The sequence below is a fragment of the Cheilinus undulatus genome, linkage group 13, assembly GCF_018320785.1.
Source record: "Cheilinus undulatus linkage group 13, ASM1832078v1, whole genome shotgun sequence".
NCBI classification, from domain to species: Eukaryota; Metazoa; Chordata; class Actinopteri; order Labriformes; family Labridae; genus Cheilinus; species Cheilinus undulatus.
In genome coordinates this window covers 29,381,637-29,400,617 of record NC_054877.1, presented here as the reverse complement: position 1 = coordinate 29,400,617, position 18,981 = coordinate 29,381,637, and the positions used below count along the sequence as shown (strand labels likewise).

At 37.4% G+C, this 18,981-nt stretch overlaps 2 protein-coding genes across 2 annotated transcripts; both read right to left on the bottom strand.

Annotated features, from left to right (window-relative positions):
- Positions 1 to 1,224: 1,224 nt before the first annotated feature.
- map2k2b (mitogen-activated protein kinase kinase 2b) lies at positions 1,225 to 7,380 on the bottom strand. The gene is made up of 11 exons (XM_041803692.1): positions 6,516 to 7,380; positions 6,190 to 6,400; positions 5,903 to 6,049; positions 5,493 to 5,570; positions 5,164 to 5,215; positions 3,977 to 4,101; positions 3,628 to 3,841; positions 3,423 to 3,475; positions 2,467 to 2,528; positions 2,255 to 2,300; positions 1,225 to 2,131 (listed from the first exon to the last, which is right to left on the bottom strand). Exons 1-11 carry the CDS (start codon positions 6,602 to 6,604, stop codon positions 2,021 to 2,023), a joined length of 1,188 nt encoding a protein of 395 aa, XP_041659626.1. The 5' UTR covers positions 6,605 to 7,380; the 3' UTR covers positions 1,225 to 2,020.
- Positions 7,381 to 8,646: 1,266 nt separating this feature from the next.
- On the bottom strand, positions 8,647 to 16,373 carry LOC121520208 (solute carrier family 22 member 5-like). The gene is made up of 10 exons (XM_041803582.1): positions 16,041 to 16,373; positions 15,752 to 15,855; positions 13,938 to 14,092; positions 13,570 to 13,741; positions 12,671 to 12,809; positions 12,445 to 12,533; positions 10,188 to 10,402; positions 9,894 to 10,076; positions 8,898 to 9,043; positions 8,647 to 8,703 (listed from the first exon to the last, which is right to left on the bottom strand). Exons 1-10 carry the CDS (start codon positions 16,371 to 16,373, stop codon positions 8,647 to 8,649), a joined length of 1,593 nt encoding a protein of 530 aa, XP_041659516.1.
- Between the last annotated feature and the right edge of the window lie 2,608 nt (positions 16,374 to 18,981).

Here is an 18,981-nt window from a genome sequence, read left to right as displayed (position 1 = left end):
TGCTGTTTTTCTGCTGCAGCAGTCCCCCTCCCATCAATGACGCTCAGGCGCCCCACATGCTGCAACACTACATTCTTCTCTGAGCTCAAGGCCTGAAGTTGAGTGGACATTAACGCACAATGTGCAAGAAGTAGAAGTAGAGGATAATTCGTTATTACTGCTTACATGTCAAATACATGAATATCTGGGCTTCCAATTTAAATGGAGAATTCTTTTTATTCATCAGGGCTTTTATGAGCACTCCCCTGCTCTGACCCTTCACTAGACTAAGCATGATGAACTTGGTAGCAGCGATTTATCCAAAGTTAAAAAGTGTATTTTTATGATCTCTGTTTGATGGCCTACTTCATTTGTTGTCTTATGCATTGGGACTATGATGCTTCCCCCTTGTGGTGAAATGAGTAGAAGACAGTTACAGTTTTCTGTAAAAAGAAAACATGTTTTTGTTACGATATATACCCATTATTTATATGTCTAAGACAAAGCTTTTGATGATTTAATCATGAAGAATATTAAAGCTCTAAACCACTTTGAAAGGAGGAAGGATACAGTGCAGTGAAGAACTGTTTGCCCCCTTTCTGATTCCTGATTTTTTTTGCATACTTGTCACACTTAAATGTTTCAGATCATCAAACCAATTTTAGTATCTACCAAAGACAACCCAAGTAAATATAAAATGTAGTTTCTAAATGATCATTTTAGCTATTAAGGGGAAAAAATCCAAACCTATCTGACCCTGTGTGAAAAAGTAATGAAATCTATCAGTCTGGAGAAGGTTCTAAAGCCATTTTCAAAAGCATTTTTTATGGGCACAACCTATATACTCGGCTCTGCTGCTCATCCCACAAATGCATGTTCCTTACAAATGTGGCCCCATTTAAAAGGGAAATCAACGGGCTTACCAACAGTATAAAATCTAATGCCAAGAAGCATTGCTACAATAAAGAAATAATCCACTAAAGACAAATTTCCCTACTTTATGTGCTAAGTTCAGTTAGTTTCACATTAGGCAGTCCAGTGGGATGCAATCCAGCTAACCTAAGAGATCAAAGAAGTCTTACCACAGAAGTTACTGTCATAGGATGAATTTACAATATGTGAAAAGGTAGCCTCTGCCTTAGGACTAGTAGCATTTCTAGTACTGGCGACATTGAAGCGCCAACACAGGATGCAGATGCTGTTTTAAAAGACCAACCTTCACATTAAGAGGAAGCAGAAAATCCATTTAAAGATATAACTTTTTATTTTTGGCTTTGAAATGAGGGTCATGCTAAATGTTTTGCGCATTGTGCTTCACCCCAAAACATCTTAAATTGTATCAAATGCAACAACAGCAAAAATGAGACTCAATCATGCTAACAAGAACACATATAACCCCACTAGCTCATTAATATAAACTTAGTCTAGCATTTCTTAAATGTGTTTGCATAACTGTATAAAAACAAATTCACATCTGTATCTGCCTGTACACATTTACAAATGCTGAACCATGATAGTAAGAACTGTGATTGACACACTGGTGCTGTAAGCTTCCGAGATTCACACTAAAAAACTGAGAAGCTGAATTGAAAAATAACAGCTAAATATGCAGGTTCATTTGTCTTTTTGGGAGATATTTTATCAGTTCTGAATAGAATAGGCAGCTAATATAACTGAAGAAAAATTATGATACATGGCATAGTAGTAATAATTATAAATCGAATGCAAATGCTAAACCTTGTACAGAATTTCAATCTAGCAGCTTTACTTTTGTTAGTCTTGAAATAAGATGTTTTAATGGTCAAAAAACTGAATTGAATTAAACACAATCAGTAATGACCAATGACAAAGGATGTAAACTGTACAAAACCTTTCCAAACATAGAGTTCATTTGATAGATGGAGACTCTAGAAGCTCACCTGAGGGAAGGATGTTGCAAACAAAGTGTATATGTGGGTGTAAAGTTTTGAGTAGCAGCTTCTGAAGGTTTTTTACACACACACACTCATACTGTTTGTATGAGTGTGTCGAGAGTGTGTGCTCAGTCTGCAATACGTGTCGGAGTTCTAGGTTGGTTCAGCCCCATGGTTTTACACAGCCAGCCAGCAAAGTCCACCTCCTCCACCTCAGACCGCTTGATGAATGTGTGGTTCTGTAACACAACAAACAAAATCACATTAATTAAAGACAATGACATTAACAATAAAATGGTACAAAAAGCACCTGAAGGTTGCTGTTGTTATAATTATAAGCAGCTTCAACCGAGGACACTTACCATCAACATTTTCAAGTCCGCCCTGTCTGCTGGATTTTTGATTAGACTGAAAATAAAAGAAAGATCTTTTTCACCAATTTATTCTTTCAAGTCGCTCATTGGATAAAACATTTCTGACAACTTCTTATCCCAAATTAGTTACTCAAAAAGAAAAAAAAAAACATATAAGAGGCACAATGTAAGCGTTGTGTTTAGGACTACAATGTTCTCACCACTTTGTCACAAAGTCCTGGAAATCAGATGTGAAGACACCATGTGGTAGTTTGGGAGGGGGCTGAAAGACAGTGATATAAAATGAACATGTGATCATGTTTGAAACAGAAGAGAGTTGTCCTCCTGATTGGCAGGGCTTAAACATCATCTAAAAAGTGGGCTGTGTCATGTGTACCAATGTCACTAATATACCAGTATCAAAAGCTGAGACAAGGCCCATTGAGACCTCATGTGCAGTCGTCAGTGATGCCGCTTTACACTTTTGAAGATTAGACCCCCATACATCAAGGATAGCCAGTACCAGACTTCCCTACGCTCAGTGATGATGATCAGGTTTCTAACACCTTTTCTCTGTATTAGATAATAAACATACATTTAAGGAATACAGTGATATACTTTCAAGTAAATAAGCCTTGTGGAGAACTGGTTCACTTAAAAAGACTCCTCAAGGGATTCAGATTGCCTGCTGGTTGGGCTGCCCAGAAACTGAGGCTGTAGTTCTTCAAGTAGGTGGCATGGGTTTGGCCTACAGCTCCATTCTCATGTTTCTCTCTGGAGTTTCCCACTCTATCCACTGTCCCATCTATTAAAGGCTAAAAGTCCAAAATAAAATATAAAAAAAAGGCTCCTTATATAAAGAAGAGGACCCGTTTAGGTGGGCAGCAGAACTCGCAGGCTGTCGTCCGCGCTTCAAAACTACCGCCGTAGGCTGAGAGCTCATCTACCATAGCAGTACCAAGCAGGATGAAATCCTAACAGTGAAATCGTGGTAATAAAAGAACAACACAGTTGCGCAGAAACTGCACATTATGGACTTAGCTGACTAAGGAGGAACAAAAGATTGTCATACACAGGCTGTGTATTATATACTGGTGTCCCGTTCCACAGGATTCCACATTCTGGATTTTGTGGTAATACTTGGAATCAAAGGGAACTTTTTGGTTGCAATCCTTACCTCATTTACTATGTAGTCTAGCAGTTCAAAGATGGCCATGACAGGACCATGACCTACAAAAGAAGGACCACAGTTAAATAAGATTAGTCAAGTTGAAACACCTTGTTGAACATTTTATTGATATATCAGTTTGAATCATCTCCAGCAGTTTTATTAAGCTGTCTATTAACAAATATTACTTATTCCAGTTACAAACAGTTCTTACTGCTGACAGGTCGACCAGGTGCTCTGGGTCTGGGTGATGTGCTCAGTGTCTCTGCCTCACTTCCATCCAAGATTGCACAACCAAATATGGCCTCCAGTTCTTTAGCATCAGGCGGAGGGATGGGAAAGCGTCCAATTGACAGCTCAACAAGGGATAGCCCCATACTCCACACATCTGACTGCACTGAGTAGTGGGTTCCCTGCAGTCTCTCAGGCTACACAGCAAACATAAATGTACATAAATGTGACATACATGTGAGAGGGCAAAGCCAAGAAACAATTACAGTTAGATACAAAGAGGAATGCTAAGGAATCATTAAAATGGTTCAAATGAGAAAGTGACAACATACCGACATGTATGATCTAGTCCCAACAAAGGAATTAGCCATAGAGTCGATGAGCTGCCCGCTTACACCAAAATCACACAACTTGATCTCCCCACGTGAGTTCACCAGAATGTTTGAAGGCTTCACATCTGGGAGACAAAAAGATGTTTTCTTGATATTGTTAGAGCATGCAAAGTATGCATTCAAAAGCAAACATACACTGCCTGGCCAAAAAAAAAGTCGCCACCTGGATTTAACTGGGAGGTTGCTGCAGTTGGTCAGGTCTAGGTTCTGCAACATTATGTGCCCAAAGAATGAGGTCAGCTGACTACCTGAATATACTGAATGACCAGGTTATTCCATCAATGGATTTTTTCTTCCCTAATGGCACGGCATATTCCAAGATGACAATGCCAGGATTTATTGGGCTCAAATTGTGAAAGAGGGGTTAGGGAGCATCTTGTTAAAATCAAGCTAGATTAAGTCAGAAATCTGGGGTGCGCTGATCTCGTTTTAAAATAGTCTGCAGCCTTAAGTTTTACGAGCCTGTTCAACAAGCACAGAGCGATGTTTTCCCAGGTTATCTAACATAAGACGTAGATTAATAACTAGTTACAGATGAGAATGAACTGTTCAAAGGCTTCGTATTCACAAAACTTCTGCATTAATTTAGTTTCTCATCCATCGCGGATGGATCAGGCTGATGTGAGCCTTCAGGTTCTGCTTTGTGTTCTTAAAATCATCCAGATAAACGTGTGGCCAGATACCAATATCCATAGACTAGGAAACAGTTTGGATCTCTGTCGAGTCCAAATATTTCCCATTTAGGCAGATATTGGTCCATTACAGTATAGCTCTGTTTTCTTTAAATTTGCAATGTTGACATGATGAGGGAGAAAAGCTGTTAAAAAGTTGCACAGTTTGCCTGGTCCATGCTGTAAAATATCCAAAAATGCTTTCTAAGGACCTTGCAGCACGGTTCAGGAAGGCAGTGTTATGTTCTTAAACAGCTTTCCTCCCAGGGTATGTCAAAATCATCCATCTATTAAAGAAAATGGTGATAAACTGTTTAGTAAATATTAAAAGCAGCAGAGCTGGGCATAAAAATGTGTGATAGTGTCACATTTTTATGCCCATATTGATATAGTGCGCTTTTCTGTACAAATAAAACTTAATGTTAGGAAATACGACGAATGACTCATCAACTTTACCTCGATGCATGATTTGGTGTTTTTCTCTCAGGTATGCAAGGCCTCTCAAAACCTGTTTGGAGGAGAAATGACAAAAGTCTGTGTCCTTAATAATAGAACAAAACCTATTAAGAAAGATAATATGTGTATTTATGTAGAATCCACAGAATTTCTTTACACTTGATACATTAGACTGAAAGAGCAGGGTGATATGACCAAAAAAGTTTTTTTCTTTTCCTTTTTTTTTTTACATTTTGATATCTTAACATAGGAGTTTACATTACACATAGTTTATTTAGTGTTACACCAACAGTGTAACACTAAACAGGAGAGAAATATAACGCTCTTACAGCAATGCTGACTTTGCCCAGAATCTCTTCAGGGATCCTTTTGGCTTCTTTAAGCACCTGGTCCAGAGATCCACCATCCTGCATAAGAAAGTGAGGCAACAATAAATGACAATTTCAAATAGGTTACATTTTGCTTGCATTTCTGTGTACACATAATCTCACAAAGTCATTAATCCAGTATGATCAACCCATAAGTTTTGCCCTGTGTTATGTTACAGGGCTTCATTTCCATGACATGATTACCTCTATCATATCACTTAACATATTACCTACAAATGACACTTTCTCAAAACTGTGCAACAGGGCAAAAGAAGAAAATTTCCCTCTGGGGATGGCCCGCTCAATGCAGAAATACAGGTTGCACATTTTTGCCACTCCCCACACGCATAACCCTGCTTCAGATGTCTTACCATGTGCTCCATGCAGATGCTGATCTCACCATCACTGTAAAATGCTCCATAGAAGCCCACAATGTAGGGAGAGTTACACTCATGCAGAACCTGAAGTTCTCGGATGATCTGGTTTCTAATTGCAGGTTTAATTTCAAGATGAATGAGCTAAATATAAAAGACAATAAGGACATTTAAAGTATTTTCAGTGATCAATTTGTACAAGTTACCAAGGTTATTGCACATTTTTAGTGCAAAAGCCCATTATATTATAATCATATCAATAATTAAATGTTTTAATAAATCACCTTTCTGGCCATGATTATTCCAGAGGGTTTGTGGCATTCCTTATTGACGACTCCTCCATTGCCGGCACCAAGTTCACAGATACGTTGGAAGTCATCATCCCTTAATTCCCCCACCTTGGCCTTCTGAGTAAGGAAAGCTTCTAATCTTTTCTTCTGTTGTTCATCGAGGTCCAGCTCTTCCAATATTTTTTTGAGTGCTTCCAAGTTGGCCCTGAGAAAATGGGAACAGAATAAGAATAATGCACTCTTTAGGTGACCTAAGTGACTAACATATTGACTGCACATGTAATATAAGAGGATGTCAACGACAAGGAGTAAAAACTCACTCAGATGTAACTTCAGTATTGATGGAGGTGGATAACCCATCGCCTGTAGGAGCAATGTTTAAGGGCACTGGTCTCTTTTTAGGGGCCATACTGACTGGAGGATGACCTGTTAGCCGTTCAAGTGACTAGAAACTATGCTTTACAATCTATTGTTGGGAAAATAACGGAGTTCTTGTGCAAACGCGTCTTATCCGGTAGATGCTAACTGAACAAACCAGTGATAACCGTTTAATTACCTGTAAGCTGGCAGGAAGGACAGTGAACACCAGTAAACACAACCTTAGTCAGCAACACACTGGATATAAAATTTACGCGGAGTCAACCGCCGACTCTGTTTATTTGATTCTGTTATGTTTCACTATCAAAGAAGCTAAAATGAAGCGATTTAAATGTGTGGGGTAGTGTTATGCTAACTCAGCTAGTAGGCTAACAGGCTAGATAAGTTGTTTAAAAGGCTGAGACGCGACAATAGCGCAATAATTAGTATTATGGTCACGACACCAATGTCAATTAAGCGGCTTCTAAATTAATACCAACTCATCTAGCTACAACGTAACGGTAAACTAAATATTTTCAAAACCAAAGCCATCACTAGCAGTACTTCACGTTAGCACGCTAGCTAACTTCATCTGCTAGCTGTTTCGTGACAGCCCTACTGTTGCGTGGTAGCACATTTAACAAACCACCGTTTAACTTTACAGGCGCTACTCCTGCTCTCTCCAGTCCAGCTATTCAACAAAGAAAGCCTAGAATACTCTGGCTAAAGTGTCAGCAAGTTTATCCGTGCCCCTCTGCAGTCAGGTGTGATGTCTCTGCAGGCACACACCGGGTCCCAGTGTCAGCAGAAGCAGAGATGTGGAGCTGGGGGCGCGGCCATAGTGCACGATGTAACCTCTCGCGATATTTCAGAAGTTGACAGTCAGCTGAACTTAAACAATGGAGATTAATTTAATCTTTAAAGATAAAGAAAAGCTACCTCTCTCTCTACACCGGGGATAGGCGACTTTGGTTATCAAAAGGGACACAGATTTTATTCCCCCTCCCAAGAGGGGTACAAATTGCTGGATACTAAAAAAAAATGAAAAATGATAATGTTCTATGATTTAACGTAAAAGGTACAAAATATCTCTGTCATGATAATTTATTCAACCAACAGTTATTCCTTAAAACTCAAACGCAAATAATAAATCTTCATTTAATAAACTTAACAGGATTTATGATGCTTTTTCAATACCCTGAACATTATATTTGCCAGCTATTTTAGTGTATTTCACTAACATATCTAGTTTTTCAGACAAATAATTTAATCCTGCATATGAAAGATTATATTAGTGGGAACTACAGCCAAAGTCAATTACATCTCTAAGTTCTTGCAAAGAACCTAACAGATACAAGTATTTGAAGATAATTATAGAAATGTTTCTATTTTTTTAATGGTAGGTTTTTATCATGTTTTTTTACAATTTCTGGATTTTTGAAAACGACTTTCAGGCCACAGTGAGTGAGGAGGGGGGCTGCATGTGTCCTCCGGGCCACCCATCATTGCTCTACATAGTAAACAGCGCAAATTATGCAAATATCTTCTTCCAGTTAACTGTATGTGAACACTAGGATACAAGGCTGCAGAATAACATTGCAAAAATAATATAATTTTGATTTATAAAGTCCCACAAACACTTGGGCATGTTTCTTAATCGTTTTAATTCCAGCAAGTTCATCAGTTCCAGGGAAGAAAACAATTTTGTACCCTGCAATGCTAAGAAATCCTTTGAATATTTCATTATCAGCACCATGAACAACCAAAAAATCCACTATGTCCTAAATCCTATATAAAAGGGATTTACTAGAAAATCACAGGACTAGAGAACCACTTAAAATGGTTTCAATGAAGAAACTACAGCTGAATAGTTTCGCAACATAAAAGCTAGGCACATTTTCATGATTAAAGCTGTCGCAAATGCTTTGCAATTACAAAAAACATTAAAAATGAAGTGTTTTGTGATTTATAGGCCTATTTATGTTTTTCAGAGAAACTCTCCTATAAAAAAATCCTGAGTGCTAACAGAAGGAAACTGTCAGAATGCTCCTCTTGCTGTGTGACTTTCTATCAGCAGGTGGCGCTCTTGTTCATCTATTTGCAGCCGTTGTGTCTAACTGGACTGAAGCCGTTTCCTTCAGACAGCTGAAGCTTTGAGATACAAAGACATCAGAGATGGATGAAAACAGGACAGATAATAAAGTTCATAAGCAGTTATAGCAGATCTAAAAATCACACAAAATCATGAATAGTTCAAAACATTTGATTGCCTTTCTTTTATAGAGCAGGAATCTAGCATATAAAGATCTTTACATCTGTTAATAATTATTCACAGGCTCACACACTATGCCATACCTTCTGATTGGTTTGGCCTGGCAGATCAGGTCTGGAAGTCTGCTGTTTCTGGTGTCTGGTAGCAGCATGCTAAAAGCAGCAGCCATGAGGCTGATTGTGCCAAAGATAATGTATGGCAGGATCTTGTTGTAAACACCTGAAAACAGAATCCACTGTAGCATGAGTCACATGTTTGTTTCCTTTGGTTGCACTCAAAGAACTTCTAGAGACAATTTAACAAAGCAGAGAAGGATCAGGACGATTGTAATGATGTCTCCATGTCATTTTGCTAATTCAGTTTCAGGGTCCTGAACATGCACACTTGCTGATACTTGACTAGATCTGAGCAGCTGTAAGTATTATAAGAGTTAGACCCACCCTTTTCTGTCAAATCATATACTTGGGAAAAGGGGATTCAGGGATATCAAAAACAGGTTTTCACATCAAGCAAGGCCACCGAGGTACATGTCAGTTTTTGTTCTGACAGCAAAACTGCACAATCTTTTCTTGCAGGAATGAAAAACTACACAAGCAAGCACAAAGGAATTATAATCTGTAATCTGAAGGTCTGAACCCTGTAATCATACATCTCTGGAAAAAAATAGGAGACTTCTTATCATATTTTATATTTTATACTGAACTTAATGTGGGGTGTCAGTAAACTACTGAAAGCTATATTAAAAAAAAACATGATGTGAAGGCCGTTATGTTAGACTTTTCACAGATAGAAATTGCTTCAACCTCTTTAATTTGGAGCTTTATCATCAAAGGGCCATACCAAAGGATTTGAATTGCACTGTTACCTGCTGAGTGAAGTGAATTTTTATGAATGCATCTGTTATTTATTCACTCAAGTGTATTAACCAAATGTAGGGAGAAATGATAAATGTAGTTTAAATACCATTTCCTTCTAACTCATGCAAAATGCTTTGGTTTAAGCGATACATACAGATACAAAAATGTAGAGAATCAAAACAATCAAACAAACAAATAAATGAATCCCTTACCTGCATAGATAACAAAAGGACAAATTATGGAGCCTATGCGTGCAGCGGTGGATACAACCCCTAAGCCCATGTTTCTAACCACGGTCGGGAGCAGCTCAGTGAAAATCACAAAAATGAAGGTGTATGCGCCAGACACACCCATCTTTCCCACCAATGCCAACACTTGGAACATGACAGGCAGGTCTGAGAAAAACAACAGGTTAAGTGGAAGAGGTGTGTTTGATTTCTTACTAATGCATATCACAATACATTAAAGATGGAATTCACTCAGTATTTTGAATAGCTTGTGCAGACCTTCAGGAACCAGCTGAATGATCAGAAGCAGGATGCCACAGAATATCATCGCAGAGGAGACGAGGGTGGGTCGAGGCACATGAGCCACCAGCAGCCATGTGGCCACTGATGCCACGATTTCAATGGTTGCTGAGAAGAAGCAGTTGAGGTAGATGTTTCCATGTAGGTTACTCGTATTGAGAGAGATGCCGAAGTAGACCATGGTGACTAAGAACCTGCAGAAATACAAGTCAAGACTGGATGAATAAAAATGGCTTTAAACAACATATTGATCACTCAAGTATTGTTAAACGGTCAAATGTTTTTGTCCTACTGCAAATAATAAGATGCTGGGTGTGAGTTAGGCACTTTAATCCTAAAATTGTTTGTTATTGTCTTTCGTATTTGACATTTAATACATCTTTTAATATGTGCGTACTAAACTTTCAGTATTTTCTAACATGGTAAATGATATGTTTGCATTTCAATGGTTAAAAAAACAGTGAAATGAATACTTAAGCCTGTACACAACCCAGATTCCCAAAAAGTTGGGACACTGTCAAATGTAAAAAAAAAAAAAACAGACGAAATGCAATGATTTGCAAATCACTTCTCAGACGTTTAAAGACTGTTGTTAAAAGAATAAGTGATGCTTTAACATGCTAAACATGACCCTGTTCCTATATTTTAGAGGTGTTGCTGCCATCAAATTAAAAATGAGTTAATATTTTTAATGAAATAGTAAAATGTCTCAGTTTCAACATCTGATAGGTTGTTTATGTTATATTGTGAATAAAATATGGGTTGATGAGTTTTAAAAATCATTGCTTTCAGTTTTCAATTACATTTCACAGTGTCCCAACTTTTAGGAATTTGGGTTGTTATGACCTAAAAAAAAGCAAAAACGATCATCAGTGACTGAGATTGATTCCTTCTATGTTTGAATTATCAATGTCTGAAACCTTTACTGCAGGGTAAGAGTCAAAGAAAGGGATTCACAGTGAGCTGCATGCAGAGACAGCATATTTTGTTGTTAAACACTAAATCAGAGATACATAACGGTGTCTGAAACAACTGAAACAAGAAAAAAGATACATGAAACTAAGGACAACTTTAACTGTCTATGGTAACCTTTCATGGCATATCTTCCAGAGCAGGTGTACACACAATCACATAAATGTCTTTTCTTTTGCTGGTTTGTTTGTTTTTCTCCTCTCATGTTAAAATTGTACATATGAAAGCTTCTTAATTTACGGTAGTTTTGAAGTCTATTTCTTTGTTATTCTGTAATAATCAATACAGCGCTGAACAAATTTATTAGACCACCACCCAAAGTAAGGTTTATGCCACAGCTGTCCTAAATTAACAGCATTGGTAATTACCAAAATCATTTTTTGGGTTTCTGCAATGGTTAATACACCAATATGTAGAAGCTCTTAACTGAAATGATATTTTTAATGCTAAAATATAATTACTATTGTTATCCATGAATTTTCAAATTTACTGATTTACAAAAAAAAACAACTGAAAAAATAGTAAAACACATTATTATTTCTTGATTAATATGTCAAATTATAGTTATTTACTTGCATTCCTGAACAGAAAAATTACTTTTTAGTGATTGAATGTTATGCTTGATTAACTTCTGACTTCTCAGAGAAGCCCAGTGAGCTGGCTCAAATTTGGGTGAATTCTGTTTGAAATTCCTCATTCCTGTTCAAAATGGTAAAATGTGGAGAGCTCACTGAAAATGAAAGAGTCCGCATTAAAGCACTTCATGATGCTGGATGGTCTTTGAGACAAATATGACAGGTGGTCAAATAAATTTGTAAAGCACTGTATATGTGTGTGTGCGTGTCTTTTCTGGAGATGGTAAATAAAGAGTTTCTTTTCTAATTGTACAAAGAGAAAATAATAAAAGATTTAAATAAAAAAAAAAATCACTTACAGGATAAGGCTAACTAAGAGCTATATTATCCCCTCTTTCCCACATGGGGCGCCAAAACACACATGAAATAAAAGTTGCTCATACGAGCTTTAAAATGGTGAAAAAATATTTTAAGGGATCAGAAAACTCTGAATAAGTAATTAGTTAATAAAAATAAATATTTTTCACATCAATATATATTTTCCACTAAACTGCACTTAATATTTTCCATCTTTTAGTGATTATCATATTAGGCCTCTATAATTACAAAATAAAACAGAGCAAATGTTTAGTGATTTTTTCCACAGCCAAATTTAAAAAGGTCATAAACAAATTTTAAAAGTCAAATACCATATGATAACACCTAGAATTGTAATATTCCTCATATTAGGGGTCCGTATCAGGTCCAGATATGTGTATGTATGCTCCTCTTCACTGTTGTTTTGCTGTTCAGACACATTGGAAAAAACAAACAAAAAAAGTCATATTTTGGATGGTGTTTGCTGCTTCAAAATGTGTCATATCCAAACAGTCAGAAAAAGGCTTAAACATAATGAAAAGGGAATTAGAATACCATCAGCTCCAAGCACTCCCCAGCTGTGAATATGACCTCAGGGGCAGAGACTCTGTTCTTCTTGGCAGCATTACGTATCACAAGTTCAGCCTCCTTCACCCGACCTTTCTGCAAGAGCCAGCGTGGAGACTCGGGAATCACCCTGAACCCAAAGAAAAAGACGGAAACAAATGGTTCATGTTATGCAATTATTATAAAAACGAAGCCCTTAAAGGGAGTGAATTTGCAATGGACTATTAAAAATAAATATGAACATGTAAATGTCAAGAGGAACAAATATGCAGTGTGTACTGTATTGAGATCACTACCTGTTTTAGAGCTGAGACAGAAGGAAGGAGAAATAGCAGGAAATAGACAGGCATGTGCACTACAGCTTTAAACAGCGACTGATTGGTTTGAAACGAACATTATACCAGTCTGAGCTAGTATTTGGTGGCAAAGGCAAAGAGCTGCATTCCTCTGCTTTATTATCCAGTCCTGTTTTGCAGCTGTTAAATTAAAGCTGAGTCAAAACACGAGCTATCCAGCACAAATTTTACTTTAATGTTGAGTAATGTAGAACCTATGTGACATGAGTTGAACAGTTTTTATGAATCTTAATTCATTAGGTTTTGATTTACGAATTCATCAAACTGATCTGATCCCATTTTTTCTATCTGTTTTTACTTCTGGGAAACAAGTTTTATGGCAGGAACACCACAAATGAAAACAACAGAATTAATTCTGATGAATGCAAATTTTTATTTGGGAAACCATAAAAAGTTGAAAACCAGACACAATCACTGTAATTTTTTACAGAAACAGTTCTGTAAAAACAGTAAGGTATCAATTTAAATAGAGGACAGCATAAAGACACTAACATGTGACATGGGATAGATCACTGATCAATAATAATGACTCACCACCAGGCTGGAAGAAATAAGAGGCTGGGGATAGCACCAGCAACCAGCAGCATTCTCCAGCCCCGTGTGAAGTAAGCAACGAGTGGCAGTAAGGCGTACCCGAGGCCGAAAGCTACACTGTGGCCCATCACAGTGTAGCTGAGTCGAGCGGACTGGCTCAGCATCTCCGAGCCTGAACAGGAAGAGGACCGAGGCGATGAAACCTTAACACACTGTAAACTAACTGCAATCATATTGAATTTATGCATCCTTCAACAGTGCTTGAGGGGAAAACACAGCCGGCTGCACTTCATCACAGGAAAATATCGGAGCAGAGACAAAATTTGTTATGTTTTTAGAACGATAACAGTGCTTGTGCTGTCTCTCACCCAGTACTATTGACGTGACATAAATGGATATCTGGCTGATTCCTCTCACACAGCTGAGAATGCAGAACATCACCCAGTCAATGGAGGTGGCCTGGATCAGGATGGCGACTGCGTGTAGGAACAAGGCGACAAAAAACACCGGCTTCCTGCCAAACCTGCAAGACAAGCATGAAAGCATGAAATTAACAGGAAACATTTACAGCCAGTGAATCTGAATAATGGAGTTTTATTATGTAATAATCTACTTCTTATCTTCTCTTTTTCTTTTAAAAAATATTCATATGCTTGTCATATATATCATACTGAGTGTTTGGATTTGGATTCTTGACACTCATCCCTGTGTCAACACTTAATGACCACAATTAGTAATCACATAAATGGAAAACTAGTGTCAGTACAGAAATAGAAATCACAAGTTGAAGAACTTAACACAGTGAAAGCATGCATACATGCATGGGATAACCCTCACCAAAATCAAATGTTTATTTTGTCAAACTGTAATTTGATGAAAAATTAAGAGTTTTTAGAGTATTAACCCATTAAAGCCTGAAAACACAAATTATAGGAAAATTCTATTTTTTTGGACTGAAATGATTATCTAACTTTCTATTGAAATCCAAAAATCAAAATTTCCACAAAATTTAATATATATATATATATATTTTTTTTTTGTGTGTGTGTGTGTGTGTGTCTCATTTGATACATTAGGTGTTTTTGGTAACTGATAATCCACTTGAGGGCATTTTTATCATTTCAGCTTGTATTCAGCATTTCTTTTAGTAATTTATTGATCATATTGATTAGATAGAGGTATCATAAACGTATGTATCAAATATGATACAACAGGCTTTAAAGGGATAACACTGAAACAAAACTTTCAAAACATACTTTCAGAAAATGAAGCTAAGGGTTTAGAGGGAACTGACAGGCAGATGTAGTGAAGTTAGTCTATCCTTCATTATTTGTATTGATTTTCATGCAGACTTGTGTGGTGTCATTCAGATGTGTGCCTTCAAATCTGTACCCTTACAAACATTACTTAAACTTTCATATTGTTTTATTCTCTCTAGATACTCAGAAGTCATACTCATGGTTTGCTTGATTCCGACTCATATTGTTGTTTTATATTTATCAATAGTGTTTTAACGAACTTTACATGAACCACACAAACCTAGAAGTACAATTCCCTCCAAAAGTATTGGAACAGCGAAGCCAATTTCTTTATTTTTGCCATAGACTAATCACTTCTGAGTTCATACTGTTGTCTCTGCCTAACCTTGTTCTGAATTGCTAAGCTACTGTGAAGCTTCAAATAAAAGACCACCCCAATTAAAGACCCAGACCCTATTATTGGCCTCGTCATCAGTGATTATATTAAAAATCTCTCCCTCTATTCACATTATGGCTGCATAAAAATCTTAGGACGCAAAATAAAATGAGTGATTTGTAATTTAATTTTTCATTGATATCCTAATATCATACATGGTTAGATAATCTGTCTGATGCAAGTTTACAGTTTGTGGTCTCTTCCATCTTTGTTGTGCTTGAAAGTAAGAGAAAGCCCATCTCATAAACACCCCAAATAAAGGCAGGGTCATTTCATAGTCAAAAGTAAATAAAAGCCCTATGTTACTTACATGCTCTTGGCAGCTCAGCATCAAGGATGGCTGCTTAGAATGTAAATACAATCCAAGTTCAAACGTAAACAAGATGTGCTTATCTTTGTGTTCATTTCATTCTTTCTTTCCAAAATCTTCATAGATGTACTATGTAAATTTACTACATTAATTCTCATATCTGCATGCAAACCCTACCTGTCTGATAAATGACCACTTGTGAGGGATCCGATCAGCACTCCTACAAAGAATAAGGAGGTGGAAAAGGGGACCTTCCAGGCATTTTCACACACCAGATCCCACTGCAGTTTTCAAAATGGGATGAATTAGGATTGAGATTCGATAAAATGGAAAAATATTAATCCCCCCCCCCAAAAAAATAACTTCAGAGTGCTTGAACTTATCAAAGCGTTTATAACGCAAACAAACAACAGGGGGAAGTCCATGTTATTTGGTATTTTGCCTCCTAGTTACGTTTCAGCAGTACCTCAGACACGATAGTAGAGCTGTATCTCTCCGTGCTGAACTCCCACCCGTCCACACATCGCTCTGTCTCATTTCCGGTTACTTTGTACCGGGAACAGCCGTCAGGTCCGATCCAGCTACTCGCGCGCTCAACACCTGTGCCGTTGCGCGTGAAGTTGATCGATACTTTGCAGTGATGATCGGGTGTATCCGATACAAAAACTACAATCACTCCCATGTACCCACACGAGGCTACACTTAAGCTTAGCAGAACTATAATGAGGATCTGAAAGTGGCCGTAGTCTCCTAGAAAAGCAGTGCGCTCATCGAAATCTTCGATTTTCACCACCGCCATGTCTCATAAAGTTAATGAGCGAGATTTAAGAGGCACAGTGACCATCCCATAAGTGCAAATACGGAGGAATTACGTCTTGTTTGCCTGGTTTGATGCATTCCCCTCAGGCTTCTTCGAGTGGCGGGTACCGGGGTGTCGCGAGGTGGCAGCTGCCACAACAGCTGACAGCTTCCAATGCAATGAAAAGTTAAAGCTCATAGGACTTTTAATGCGAACGACATGAAACGTCTGATTGCAATGAATGCAGCAACGGATGAGTAGACCCCATCTTTCCCCCCCTCAGGCCTAAAGTTGCTTTCATAACAGGACTGAACAGTGAAAACTCAGGAAGGTGTTGGCACAGCTGATCACACGGAATGAACAAGGTAAACGATTGACTATTTATGAAGAAAGTTCTGTAAATGCTGAAATGCGGATACAAATCTGATCGAAAAACGCAATCGGCAACATTTTCCTGAATTTCCTTTAACATCAGCTAGATCTGATGTTACGTCTGTTTAAAACAGAAACACTCATTCGAGTTTTGCATGCATGCTTTAATATTAAAATCACTGAGCAGAGGCCTGTTTCAGAGAGCAGGCTGTTTGGGGATTTTCTTGTGCAATGTTCAAATCCCCCTCATTAGGATGTGTTAAATGAATGTCTAATGTTTGCTTCAAGTTTTTTATAAAGAGCCACATTTAACACATAGGTTCAGGGGCGGAGCCAGACATGTTTAAATCCGGGGCTAAGCCCAAACAAAAGATCGCCAAAGGGTGGGCACATCCCTAGAATTTTTTTGCATATGGGACAGTTTAATGCACTATTTCTGCGCACTTAAAAAAAAAAAAAAAAAAAATCAAAATGCCAGCAAATCTACACATCATTTTAGGCAAAAATAATGTTGCCCAACCTAAAAAAAATACTTAATTGATAAAATCATTTTTTTCTTAACCTAACAGAGCTAAAAGTGTCGTTATCATTCTAAAATCATGATACACCATGCTGGAGTCCAATATTTTCTCTTCTACCTCGTAAAAATGTATGACGTTTATATTGTAAGTAACATTGCAAAAGTAGGGTAGGAATTTGGTGAAAAAGTTTACAATTGAAGCTCTGCATTTTCAAACAAAGCACATAAAAAGCAACATTTGGGGTTGGAGATATTAATTTATTCACAAAAATGCTTAAAATTGTGTTTTTAGAACTAATTTAAAAGTATTTTTACACTGCAGTGGGTATATAGATACAAAAGAGTATTAGGGCCGTTAAAAAATTGCCATGCATTTTTTAATTCTAAGAAAAAAATCAATGTTTTGCAAAAAAGTCAGAAGTCTGTCATTTTTCTGAGAATAAAAAAAATGCATACTAATTAAAAAAAAAAAAATCTCCAATCCTCCTCCATACATACGTACTTAAAAGTAAAAAAAAAAGGTCTGATTTTTTTAAAATTAGTTTTAAAATTACATTTCCTTAGTCTGATCAGCAAGGCCATAAGCAGCATACTTAAAACTAACCTGAAAGATTAAGTGCTTTTAAGAAATCATTCATGGCTGGAGTCCTCACAAGCCAAAGACTGTTTCCCTGGTTGACATTTTTCCTTACCCAAAGACTCCCTTTACCTCAGTTGGTGAGTACTGTGATTAGAAAAAGCCCACAATCAAAGGCAGAGGTCTCTGTTCTCATGTCAGATCTGATATGCATCCATATTTTCAATTATCAATTACTTTTTTGGATTTTGAAGCTTTGAAAGTAGTTAATTTATACTAGAAACACATTAATGTAGTCTGTAAATAACTGAATGCTGCACCCACTCAAGTTGGACTGCCTTTGATTAATACATTTATAGTATGAGCCTTTGCATAGATTTGGTGCCCCCTGTTGGTGTTAAAAGCAGTATTTAGTTGTAAACCGGCATAACTTTGTTATTTGGTTATAGTTCATTCAACTGTTGTCTGTCACCTTATTTATTTTTAATAATAGCTTTACTTATGTGTCACAGTAAGGTAGCCAAACTTTATAAAGTTAACATACCTTAATTTGGAGGCTTTCCATGTAAATATCAATTGATACTGTGACTGAATCAACAAATACACTTTGCCATGAGGCGCCACCCCTAAAAAATCTCCTGCCCCCCATGAGCATTTCTAGATCTGCCCCTGCCTCCATTAAGGAAAAGCTTTATTTGGTTCTTACAGATCATTAACAACAGTCTGAAGTCGGCAAAGGTTCCTCTTGGTTCTCCTCACACCATGCAGGAGATCAGATCAAGAGGCCAGGTTGGCAGTATTATGTCAATAGGTTTTCTTGAAAAGGGTTCACAGATAACACAAGAGCATTGTGCATAAACAACAGTCATAATTCAGTCGTACCATTATGAAAACATGCCTACACTGGGACACTGTAGTACAAAACTATGACACATTTCACTTGAGGGAGCGAGGAGTTTTAAATGTAAGCTGTTTTTAATTAAGCTTGTTATGGTGACTAGAGACTGGAGACATGAGCCAGGGCCCAAATAAAAATGTTTTAGGGATGGCGTTAGTAAATAAACAGTTCCCAGTCAGTACATTTAAACTTTTGTAGTGATTTAATTGTCATCACTTTAACTTTACTTAACTTGTGGCAT